The sequence below is a fragment of the Lithobates pipiens genome, unplaced genomic scaffold (assembly GCF_037356315.1).
Source record: "Lithobates pipiens isolate NorthernLeopardFrog02 unplaced genomic scaffold, aLitPip1_a1.2 Scaffold_16, whole genome shotgun sequence".
Taxonomy (NCBI): Eukaryota; Metazoa; Chordata; class Amphibia; order Anura; family Ranidae; genus Lithobates; species Lithobates pipiens.
In genome coordinates, this window is record NW_027507748.1 from 593,446,729 (window position 1) to 593,459,265 (window position 12,537).

Below are 12,537 nucleotides of genomic sequence, written 5' to 3' on the forward strand. Positions count from 1 at the left end.
CCAGCACACATACCCAGGGCTTTGCATATGTATTGGGTGTGTGGGACAGTTTATCTATAAAGTTAAACCATTGTTTGTTGACTTGAATAGGTGTGTAAACTTGGGCCTGTGGTGGCAGGGGACAGTAGAGAGGGGTCTGACACAAGGGGAGTCATTCCTCTGCTCTCCTCCTGCTTGGACGCATAGAGCCAATCTGAGTAAAGGTAACCAATCGAATTTGAATTGCCATATTGTGCTTAATTTACCATTAGAGTGTGCCTCTGCTCTTGGGGACATTCCCAGTTTTGGAATCCCCCAAGAGAAGTTTGAATATAAGATTGGGACCTATATTGCTTTTAATCTCAGTTATTGCTCTCCAGTTGATTATTTTGAATATATATTGTTACTGTTTGTTACTCTTTTCCACAGAAATATTGCAGTAAAGACACATTCTGTGTTTTATCATAACCTGTGTGTTTATCACTGTTCATTGCACTTACACTATTGGCAGGTGTGCCAGAGGGGCTGAGGCTGTTATTGGGGGTGAGGGGCAGAGTAACAGGCTGAACTAACAGCTCCTGCGGGGGTATCGCTACACTGCAGTGCCCAGAGTTTTATCGTGATGTATACACATGCTTATGTATTTTTAAATGTTTCATACATTGGTCTGTATGAGATTTTTTTGCACTGGCTTATAGGTATTCACTTGTAACTTGATTATACATTTTAGACTTATTTTTGATAAAAATGATTGATAGGCCATGCTGAAATGTGTTGTTCACTGTTTCTGGAGGGCAGCAGATTAGCCAAACCTAGTCTATGAAAATTTTAAATAAATTTAGATCTTTGCAGTGTAATTATTCCCAAACTGTATCACTTTTTTATATACTATGTGACTTGATAAGGCACATGTCATTTTTGCCATTACAAAACTTCAGCATTTAAATGTCTTTTTTGCAATAGCATATGGCATACTTTTGTGAAACAACTGAATAAAATTCAAAATACCTTCTACTACCATACCAGATAGATATTAGACATGGGGTTACTGCACAAGACTTTCTACCATTTCAACCATAACTTAAAGAAGACAGTTTCTGCACACCTGTGGGACTTCTCGCAACCGGACCAGACTATAGAAGACCTCAATGTTTTAGTTCTTAAAGGGAATTTCAGAACTATCCAGGAAAGTAAAACATTTGAACTAAGAATGATACTAATTTTTGACACAAAAAATAATGGCCTAAATTTAGATATTGCTTTCCTTACTCATTATACTACAGTTTATGCCCCCCTCTGTGACTATCACCCCCCTCCAGTCTATAGCTCTCCCTCTGTCTTATCTCATTAGCCCTGCTGCTAGCTTTATTACCATTGATTTGTATGTGTTTATTTTCCTCTTTTTCTTTTCCCTCAGAGATTTTTTGTTTTTTTGTTTTAACATTCTGCTAAAAAAATGTGTGAATCGGTATTGCTTGGACCTTGAAGAAGGGGACATACCCCAAAAGCTTGTCCTGAAAAATTGTATGTTAGTGCAATTAAAAAAAGTATTATGGACAGTACTCAATTTTCTCTGCCATTTCAACAAAATGCTTCATCACGTAAATCTAGCAAGGCAAGCGGTGCAACTACATATTACCGATATTTTATGACACCCTGATTTCTCACAAATACAGGCTCCAGTGCAGAGCAACCCTGGAATTTAGCCAGTTAGTAAATTTTTATGTGTGGCCCATCCTTAGAAACACATTAAACCAACTGATTCATTTGTCTATTTCTGCACTTTCCTTGGTATAGCATTAATATTGTTTTATGGGATAGACGCTGCCAGAAATAAATTATAACATTTTTTGTTTTAGGTGTGTGAGAAATATTACAGGTAAAATTATGAACAAATTGGGCAGTGCCAACTCTTAGAAGCTAATAAAAGGGTCTTTCTAGTTTACTGTTGACCAAGCCCATATCAGCACCTGTATAAAAAGGTCTAGTCACCACCGAATGCCAACAGAGCCCGATCTGACATTGGCCGCTGTTCATTCTGCTTCCAAGAGAATTCACTGTTGCTCTACAGCAAATTTGTCAAGACAACATGGCACACAAACAGTATCATAAATCCGGAGTTAGGAACTTCAGCTCTTCATCTTTTTGTGCACCAGGAAATGCCAGCGGATTCAGTGTCTCTTCATACCGCAGGGGTCCTAGCTTTAGTAGCAGAAGCCTTCACAATGTAGGCTCTGTTGGACACCGAATGTCAGGCACAAGCTACATGAGGGGCTCATATGGGTATGGTGGACATGGATCTGGCCTAGGAGTTGGTGGTGTTGGATCATCCTTCAGCTGTAGGGTTGGTGGAGGATATGGTGGTGGTGGATTTGGTGCTGGTGCTGGTGGTGGATATGGGCTTGGTGCTGGATTTGGTTCTGGTGGTGGTTATGGCGTTGGTGGTGGTTTTGGAGCTGGTGGTGGGTTTGGTGGATATGGAGCTGGATTTGGCCCTGTTGGTATCACACCAGTTACTGTTAATCAAAGCCTTCTCATGCCACTCAAACTGGATATTGACCCAAACATACAAAGATTGAGAAACGAAGAAAAGGATCAAATTAAAACATTGAACAACAGATTTGCCTCCTTCATTGACAAGGTACAATATGAAAACATATTTATTTTACAGCACACAGATGATTTTTTTTAGCGTCCTCACTAATATGCCTCTTACAACTTGTTTTCAGGTCCGATTTTTGGAGCAACAAAATAAAATGTTGGAGACTAAATGGACTTTGTTACAAGAACAAAAGACTGTAAGAAGCCATATAGAACCCCAGTTTGAAATGTACCTAAACAATCTCAGGAGGCAACTTGAAAATATTGGTGGGGACAGAGTCCGGCTGGAGGCTGAGCTAAAGAACATGCAAGATATTGTGGAGGATAACAAAAAGAAGTAAGTAAAATAGCACTGTACTCCAACAAGTGTATATTGAAGTAGATGGTGAGGAAAAGGCACAATTTCAAGTTGGAATAACAAGTTAATAATAGTTAAATATGACTGCAATTTATGTTCAGCATTTGTTATGCCACTGCTGAGATGGGGCCACATTTAACAGATGTACAGGCAAAGCTGCCACTGTATAAAATGACCGTAGAATGTATTACCTAAAGTAAAGCCTAAAAATATCTCTACAAGTCTGAATGGATGGTTGCTGGGAACTTTGAGTGCAGCATATAAAATATTCACTTACAATCCTGAAATTACTATTTATTTTTCATTGCTGTTGATTACATGTGGAAGTAGACATTGACTATAGAATTTCTGTCAATATATTGCTACATTTTTTTTTTCTTCTTTTAAGGTATGAAGATGAAATCAACAAGCGCACAAGTGTAGAAAATGAATTTGTTGTACTTAAAAAGGTGAGCACATACATATAAGTAGAATGATATGATGAAGTAGAATGATAAAAGGGCCGTACTATACTGTTCGCTCCTTTATGGGACAGAGAGCGATGTGTATGTATTGATGTTCTGAGGAACATGTTGTCATTTTATAAATGAGTAAAAGTAGAAAATGTCATTTAAAATATGTAGCTGACTGGTAAATGGCATACATTTAAACTATTATGATGTAGTTATGGTCAAAGCTGCACACTCTTTTTTTCTGTACGTTTCTGTTGTCAGTCTGTATAAAGTGGTACATTAGCTTGTTTCTTACTTGAATAGTCACTGATGCTGGCTGATGTTTGTCATTTGCTGCCATAAACTGTTAATACAGTGTGTGCCCAGAATTTTATGATGTGATGTATGCGCATGCTTATGTATTTTTCTATAAATATTGAATACATTGGTCTGTATAAGATTTACTGTATTTATCGAAGTATAAAACACAAAGGCATATAACACGCACCCCAATTTTAGAAGGGAGGTTTAAGCGAAAAAAACATTTTAAATAAAGAACTTTGAAGCAAAATTAGGGTTACAACTCATCAATGCACCCTGCATCAATGCTCAGTGCCCAGCCTCTAAATTGCCCATCAATGCACTCTGCTCAGTGCCCATCTGCAGCCATTAAATTGACCAACAATGCAGCCTATTCAGTGCTCATCTGCAGCCTCACCTTTCCCATCATTGCAATCTCGCCAGTGTTGGATTATCCCTGCTGTCTCCAAGGGAAGAGGAGGAGTGATCGCCGCTGAATTACACAGAGCCGAGATCTCCTGTGTACCCAGCTCTCCGTCACTCACAGCACGCCTCCTGGCCCTGCTCATATGATAGACAGGACAGTGGCCCAATGCGGGGGCCAGGAGGCATGGCTGGGAGTGATGGAGCGCTGGTTACACAGGTGATCATGGCTTTATGTAATTCAGCGGTGCTCGCTCCTCTTCCCTCAGAGACAACACACATCCACGATTTCCCCCTGATTTTAAGGGGAAAAAAGTGCGTGTTATACACTGATAAATATGGTATTTGCATTTGCATTTAGGTTTTTTCCACTTGTAACTGGATTATACATTTTAGCCTCAGTTCATAAGAAGTGATTGACAGGGTATGTTGAAATGTGCTGTTCACTATGTCCGGTAGGCAGCAGATTAGCCAAAGCTAGTCTATGTAGAGTTCAATTAAATATAGATCTTTGCAGTGTAATTATTCCCAAACTGTATAACTATTTTATATACATAATGATACACATTTCAAAACATTAAAACCGTAAAAAAAAAATGTATATGGTTATGTTATTACTTCTATCTACCTGGTATATAACCAATTTATGTCATTTTAATCTATCAAACCTCTCAGTCATAATATATTTCCTCTAAAAGTTCAATATCTGCTCACAAGTCTAATAGGCAAATTGCAAAACGTAGAGTACTTCTACGATTACATCTGTATCTTTATTTGGACATCTTATAAGTTTTTCCATTTACTGCTTTTGAAATTGAGTCAGATACACCAGTTTTAACTTCCATCGCTGCCTATATTTGCTGAATGTATTAGTCGCTGACATAAAAAGTAAGCGGAAGTGCAGGGCAATTTGAGACACATCTTCTTCAGTGCACTTCACACTTTAGTAATTCCTGCCTATATTCACATGAGTTTACTGTATATTAAAGGTTAGTAAATCAAACCCATGGTGTGGTGGGTTGTGCTATGTTTAAGGAAGGGTTGATGACCAATATTCTATCAATCTCTGAGATATCAATATGTCTGTTCTTGATTTTTGTTGATTCTTTTAAATTATTTATCAACTCAAAACTAATAATATGAATGTTTTAGGATGTGGATGCTGCTTTTATGAACAAATCAGAGCTGGAGGCCAAAGTAGGGTTGCTGCATGATGAAATCAACTTCCTCCGAGAAGTATTCCAAATGGTAATTATAATACATGTAATCTAGTAAACCTCTTAGGTTTGTTCACAGTGAGCACTTTAACTACATTGTATGTGGCTATAAACTGGTGTTCTCTTCCTCGATATAAACATGAACCAAGCATAAAAATGTAAATGGCAGACAGCACAAGACACTCCCACTTCTCCTAGAGCAGAACATTCACACTTGTTTGTCAATTCACAATGTGCATTAAAATACGTACACATTTTCCCAAACAAAAAGTAGATTTAAGTTAGAATATCTACTAGTACATGGCTAGCTATGAGTTAAGAAATAATGCACGGTTGCTGAGGTAACCAGGAGATACAGTATCTAAGAATAGTTGGAGTCAACATACAAAACATGCTGTGCCAATTACTACATTTTTTTAAACAATGTTTATTGTTGGATTTCAGGAAATAGATCAGCTCCATGCCCAAATCTCAGACACATCGGTCGTTGTGTCCATGGACAACAGCCGAGATCTTGACCTGGAGAGCATCATTGGAGACGTCAGAGCTCAGTATGAGGAGATGGCTAAAAAGAGTCGATCTGAAGTAGAGAGTTGGTATCAATCCAAGGTGGGTTCTATTATTTGGTACTTGTGCTTATTTTGGTCAATGTTATAGACAACACAATGAAAAAAATATGTGGCTGAGTTGTTTAATATGTGTTTTTTTTCCTGTGTGTTTCTTATTTTCCTTATATGCTTGTTTTCAGTACGAGCAGCTGCAAGTCAGTGTGGGAAAACATAGTGATGATTTACGGAACACAAAGAATGACATTGCAGAATACAACAGAATGATAAGCAGAATCAGAGGAGAAATAGAAAGCGTAAAGGCTCAGGTATGATGATAAAAATATCACACTCTCATCTTGTGTCTGAGTATGTAAACTTTTCGTCAGTGCCTAGGAGCAACATTTCCATTATACCAGAAGTTTGGAAATAATACATTACAGTGACTGCACCTACTGACGTGATCATACTTTATCCACACTCCAGAAGACAATTAAAGTATAGTGGCCTTCATTTCAACACCAGAATGTTGTTTACATTAAGACTCATATTTTATAGGAGCCTCTATAGTACTTAGGGTCTCAGCCTCCTAATCCCCCCCCCCCCCCTAAATAGCAATGAGATCAAGTTCAAGCTGTTGTTTGAGGTGCTTAGCAACACAAAAATCATGGCTTCCCTTTAGGAATTCTGTTTTGGGGCTATGCAGGAAAAATGTGCTATCGCAGATTTTTTTTGTTCAGATAACATAAAATCTTCAGAAGGAAGGCTCCTTCTATATTATCACTCAATGGCATCTTATAGACACAGGAGATTCCTGATTTTCCAGAAAGTTCCTTTAAAAAAAAGAAATTTTGCAGAGAATAGCTATTATGATTTAACAGCATTATGCTGCTAAAGACATTCATGATTGTGACTATGTTATGTTTGAAAAAGCTGTACTAGATCTATGCAATGATTGCCTATGTGGTCAGTACTATAGATTTAGCCAAACGGGATATGATTGGGAGTGTGGGACTGTATTCTTCAAAACCTTGCAGATGTATGGTCTTTAATCCACCCAGAAATTTAATTTTTGGATAAACTTACTGTTGAAGAACAAGGTGATATAATGGAGTGACACCTTTACCATAATCCTTACATACTATATATGCATAAATTAAACCTCATGTGATAAAAATCAATACATTCCAGTAAAGTTTGAATTATAATTTTAACTTGAGCATCTTGGTGGTAAGGTGACTAGAACTCTTGCTTAACAAGGTTGGAATCCCACATATGATTCCCACCAAGGACACAATTTGCAAAGATTCATATGTTCTGCCTGGGTTTCATGGTGTTTTCAGTCATAATCCAACAACATACCAGAAGGTTAACTGGTTTTCCAAACTGACACTTAATTGTAAACTCCTCTTGGACATAGACTGGTGTAAATGGTTTAATTTTCTCTCAGTGTTGTAAAAACATATTTTTGCTATCTGAATAAGATAAAAAATAACAAAGTGTATAGTGTAGTTTATATTTTTTTTTTCTTTATTATCCAAAGCATGCTAAGTTAGAAGCAGCCATAGCAGAGGCCGAGGAACGTGGAGAAGCTGCAATCCGAGATGCCAAGAATAAACTGGCAGAGCTGGAAAATGCGCTGCAGAAGGCCAAGCAGGAGATGGCTCGCCTATTAAGAGACTATCAGGAATTGATGAACTCAAAACTGGCTCTAGATGTTGAGATTGCCACTTACAGGAAGCTCTTGGAAGGAGAGGAATCCAGGTAAGCATTCAAGGCATTGCAATTTACTTCTAAAAGTAAAACATGTTAAAGCAAAAAAAAATAGCAAATTGTATTTTTGCATTTTGCTGATAAAAGTGTGTTAGATTATAAATATTATTATTATCCTCCTAATAAATGACTCTTTTTATTGACAGGATGTCTGGAGATGGAGGCTGTGTCAGCATCTGTAAGTCCTGTGCACAATTTCATTTTTATTTTTTTTGTTTTAGGTTTGTTTAATAATAGGGATAATTCTATGAAACTTATGGCAATTATGGAATGTGCTCTGACCTAATATATACCAGCTAGCCACAAGGCTCTTCTTGTATTGTACACTCATGATGCCATAAGCTTTTGTTTAATGAGGTAACTTCAGATTTAGCATTGGAAATAGTAATGAGACAGGATAGAAAACCTTGTTCATTCACTAATTCTATACTTGACAAGAGTCAAAAAGAACTGGTGGTAAGACCAGGCCTGCATGTCCAACTACCCACTGGTTCAAATGGCCAGCTTTACACTAAAAAGTTCTAGGTATTGCAAAGAAAAGTCTTGTCTTTTTCAAGTCTCTGACATGCCATGTGATAGTATTCTCCTCCTATATAAAATACATTGCTTCCTCAAGGAATGGATATCTGTCATTAAGTTAAACAAAAACTATCTCCTTTGAGTCCAGCTTGTGACAGCTGATGGCAAAGGTGTGTCACCTACTGCAGAGGTGGCCAAATTAAAAAGTTGTAAGTACTGTGGGGAAAAAAATCATCCCTTCATCTCTAAATTATAAAAATTAAGGCAGCAGGCCAATGAAAAGGACTGTTAAATACAAGGATGAGTAATGGCTAGCAATGCCTCCAAAACTATGCAAGCAAAATGGGAGAAGAGTTCAGCTAAGGTGTTTTTACACAACCAGAAGCAGCTTTCACTCAGCATGTAGCTGTGACTACCAGTACTGAGGAGAGGCCTCTCTCTACTCCCCATTATGGTGGCAAGCTCAAATGCCCCCAGTAGCAGAAGCAGTGGTCAGTACTGATTATTGGACATAATGGAAATATTTCACCACTTGCATTTCATTATACTGTCTTACAAACCCCTAACAACAGGCATAAATAGTGTCTGAAAATATATACATTATCCAAAATATCCTACATTCCCAGAAGCATTAATTTAATAATTGCAGGATTGATAAATTTGAATACTGATCTATGAAGGCCAAGCCCAAATGCCTGATGTTGTTGTTACCCCCAAATGCATAAAATTAATCGCAGATGTGACCAGAGTAATGTTTATCAAAATGAATCAATCCTTCATAAGCAACAATATCCAGTCATGTCTGGATACCAATGATTAACTGAACATCAGAACAATCATCAGTAATTACTGCTACAGTCTTCCTACCATTGTAGCCTCCCACCCCAATTGCTGCTGGGATTAAAGACGTTTTCATTTTATTTATGGGAACTCAGTAAGGAGTACTTGTTCCTTTTATCCAGCAGAAAAAAAAATGAAAATGTAGATTTTGTTGAATATCCCCACTACAAACAATTTAAAGTTTAATTGAATGACTGATGTGCAGAGTGGATTCGAAAAATCCACTCATCTGCTGACAGCCAATATCAATTTAGCCTTTAATATTTAGAATGAAAAAAGTAAAAAATAGTGTAGCGCTTCTTAAGTGATAAATGTAATCAACATGTGTTAGGAGAATGATCAAATAACAAAGATCATATAAATAATATAAATGGGCAAAATAAAGTCCAAGAAATAGGTATAAGCTTCCGTGATAAAGCTGGCACGAAGATGGTCAGACCGTATCAAAGTAAGAGGCAAATCCTACTAAACGAATATGTCCATGTACATCAGCTTGTCTGGAAACATTAAGGAAAGTAGATAGATACTTCTTACCAACTCTGTTGGACTCACACAGTCGTATGACAGTTGAGTCAGTAAGGCTTGGGGTCACAATCTGGGACCGAGGAGTGGATCGAGGAAGGTCCGTCAACTTGGTGGGGAAACTCCAAAAGACTGTATGCCCAATGATGAATCTCACCGATGGAACTTCAGAATGGTTTGGAAATCCAGCTCAGATGCGGCCCATTGTACACCGATACTCCAAATACCCCAAGATGAAGAGGAAGGTATTTTGGGGGTTTTTAGACCAAAAAAGAAAAAAGGAAGAAAGAGCTCCACATGGTGCGGGTCAGGCGGTAAAAATGGTAATTTATTAAAAGTCAAAAGAATTACTAATGACTTAGTGATCACAAAGCGAATAGAATAAAAATGAAAATAAAAGCAATGTAGGGTGCCAACAGCTAGCCCTAGCTAGCTGTTGGCACCCTACATTGCTTTTATTTTCATTTTTATTCTATTCGCTTTGTGATCACTAAGTCATTAGTAATTCTTTTGACTTTTAATAAATTACCATTTTTACCGCCTGACCCGCACCATGTGGAGCTCTTTCTTCCTTTTTTCTTTTTTGGTCTAAAAACCCCCAAAATACCTTCCTCTTCATCTTGGGGTATTTGGAGTATCGGTGTACAATGGGCCGCATCTGAGCTGGATTTCCAAACCATTCTGAAGTTCCATCGGTGAGATTCATCATTGGGCATACAGTCTTTTGGAGTTTCCCCACCAAGTTGACGGACCTTCCTCGATCCACTCCTCGGTCCCAGATTGTGACCCCAAGCCTTACTGACTCAACTGTCATACGACTGTGTGAGTCCAACAGAGTTGGTAAGAAGTATCTATCTACTTTCCTTAATGTTTCCAGACAAGCTGATGTACATGGACATATTCGTTTAGTAGGATTTGCCTCTTACTTTGATACGGTCTGACCATCTTCGTGCCAGCTTTATCACGGAAGCTTATACCTATTTCTTGGACTTTATTTTGCCCATTTATATTATTTATATGATCTTTGTTATTTGATCATTCTCCTAACACATGTTGATTACATTTATCACTTAAGAAGCGCTACACTATTTTTTACTTTTTGCTTGTTCAACTTTGTTTGTTTAGGTGTTGGCTGCTGTGCTTTTTGTGTATATTTAAATTCTAGCGCAGTGTTTTTCCCCCTATTTTTAATATTTAGAATGAACCCACTAATAAAAAGCTTGCTTTTAGTTAGTTATCATATCTTACTTTACTTTGTGCATTGTTATTTGCTTTATTTATAAAAAAGAGTTTCAGTTGTTTTCTTTTGGCATGGTTGTCACAAACAACATTTCAATTTTTCTTACAGCCGTGGTGAGCTCCACCACTGGTGGAGTAATTGGAGGTGGAGGGTATGAAGGAGGCAGCGGATACCACCATGGAGGATCAGGATTAAGCTCAGGATTCAGCTCTGGAACCGCAGGTGGAAGGGGCATAACCGGCAGCAGATTTAGCTCTGGAAGTAGCATGAGCTCTGTTGGAGGTGGATATACCACCACAGGTGGATATACCACCACAGGAGGAATCCACGGTGGCTCTGTGGGAGGATCAGCACACTCTGGCGGGTACACTTCAGGAGGTAGTGGCTCCTCTTCTGTCAGTGTCACAAAAACATCAACCACAACTGCAAGAAAAATCTGATTTCTAAAATCTATTTCATGCAATCTTCTGACCTGCAAATATCTTGTGCGCTGATGTGTTTCTAATTCTTTGGTTTCTTTGACCAACAATTCAAATTATCACAGAATTTAAAGAATTGAATGTAATGTTCAGTTATTTTTCTACCCAGTGTGCTATCTGTCAATGTAAGACCAATAATATATCATGCATGGTATATTTCTGTGCATAATGCACTAAAGAAAATAGTCTGTAACAAGGGGTCCTCTGCAGTTATCTGAAACATCTGTGACCGCAGTTAGTGAAAATTCCCATAAGCTGAGTTTGTCTATGTGCATGCTAAATTTATTTCCAATTTATTAATTACTATTCTCTTTGGTTATGCAGTAATAGGCAAATTGCACTGACAATGGCATGCATAACACAGCTTTCCCTTACGTCGTAAAATACATTTTAATTTGCCAGCTCAGTCTTTTTAAGATTATAACAAGCTCAAACTTAAGGTAGCAATTTAGTGACTGGCTAGTTAGTCAACTCTACCCAACATGCTTGGACTGCATAATGTGTAGAGTTACTGTACAAATCTACTGCAGCTCTCTTTATATATCAACATCTGATTTGTTGCTTTGGGTTTCTGCAGTGTGTATGCAGCCTTATAGCACTTCTCTACATGTCTATCCCTTTTTATCACTTAATCAAAATGTTGGACAAATCAGTCACAATTGGCTACTGCTTCTTGTATGTGGTCTTACCGCACTATAAAGGCTTGTTGATGAGTTACACCTAATGGACTACATTTATGGTGTCAATTGACCATGTCTAAGTCATATGTTTCACTGCTAAAACAGAAGAAAACCAAACTTATTACAAAGTTATTTTTTTGTGAAATAAAATAATATGGATAGGTAACTGTGGGAAGTCTGGGCTACAAACAACAACTTGTCAGATGGTTGCTTTCATGTTATGATGTTATCAATATCCCATTAAGAATATGTTTGGTCATTATTGGTTATACACCTCATTGTATAAATATCCATCTTCCTTATTGGTTTCTGAAAAAGAAAAGAGCTAAACAAATGGAAATATGCTGTGGTGTGTCTTTCTATCTTTTTTTTCCTGACTCTGATATGCAAGTTCGGCTTTGTGTTTGTTTCATATAAACATGCTAATAAAGTGATAACTTTTGCAATATCATTGCCTGTTTTCTTATGTGAACATAGACAAACATTTGAAAAATGTAATTTGAACTCCAGGCAGGTACAACAACACAATGTGACACGGTTCTGTATTTCTTTTAAAATAACTAAGTGTATTTTTGCAAGCAGCTAGTATAAATACCTAAACTTCCCTAGATCTAAATCAGCCTTCTATCT

The 12,537-nt window shown here is 37.6% G+C and overlaps 1 protein-coding gene across 1 annotated transcript; it reads left to right on the top strand.

Moving 5' to 3' along the window:
- The first annotated feature begins 2,068 nt into the window (after nucleotides 1-2,068).
- Nucleotides 2,069-12,334, top strand: LOC143983841 (keratin, type II cytoskeletal cochleal-like). The gene is made up of 9 exons (XM_077483939.1): nucleotides 2,069-2,620; nucleotides 2,709-2,917; nucleotides 3,327-3,387; nucleotides 5,245-5,340; nucleotides 5,754-5,918; nucleotides 6,058-6,183; nucleotides 7,398-7,618; nucleotides 7,774-7,805; nucleotides 10,857-12,334. The coding sequence occupies exons 1-9, from the start codon at nucleotides 2,069-2,071 to the stop codon at nucleotides 11,186-11,188; spliced, it is 1,794 nt and encodes a 597-aa protein (XP_077340065.1). The 3' UTR covers nucleotides 11,189-12,334.
- The last annotated feature ends 203 nt before the right edge of the window (nucleotides 12,335-12,537 follow it).

Excerpts from the sequence above, each read along its gene's own strand:
- LOC143983841 (XM_077483939.1), top strand. The coding sequence starts at position 2,069 with ATGGCACACAAACAGTATCATAAATCCGGAGTTAGGAACTTCAGCTCT. Across the intron at positions 3,388-5,244 it reads AATTTGTTGTACTTAAAAAG|GATGTGGATGCTGCTTTTAT; the intron begins GTGAGCACATAC and ends TGAATGTTTTAG. Across the intron at positions 6,184-7,397 it reads TAGAAAGCGTAAAGGCTCAG|CATGCTAAGTTAGAAGCAGC; the intron begins GTATGATGATAA and ends TATTATCCAAAG.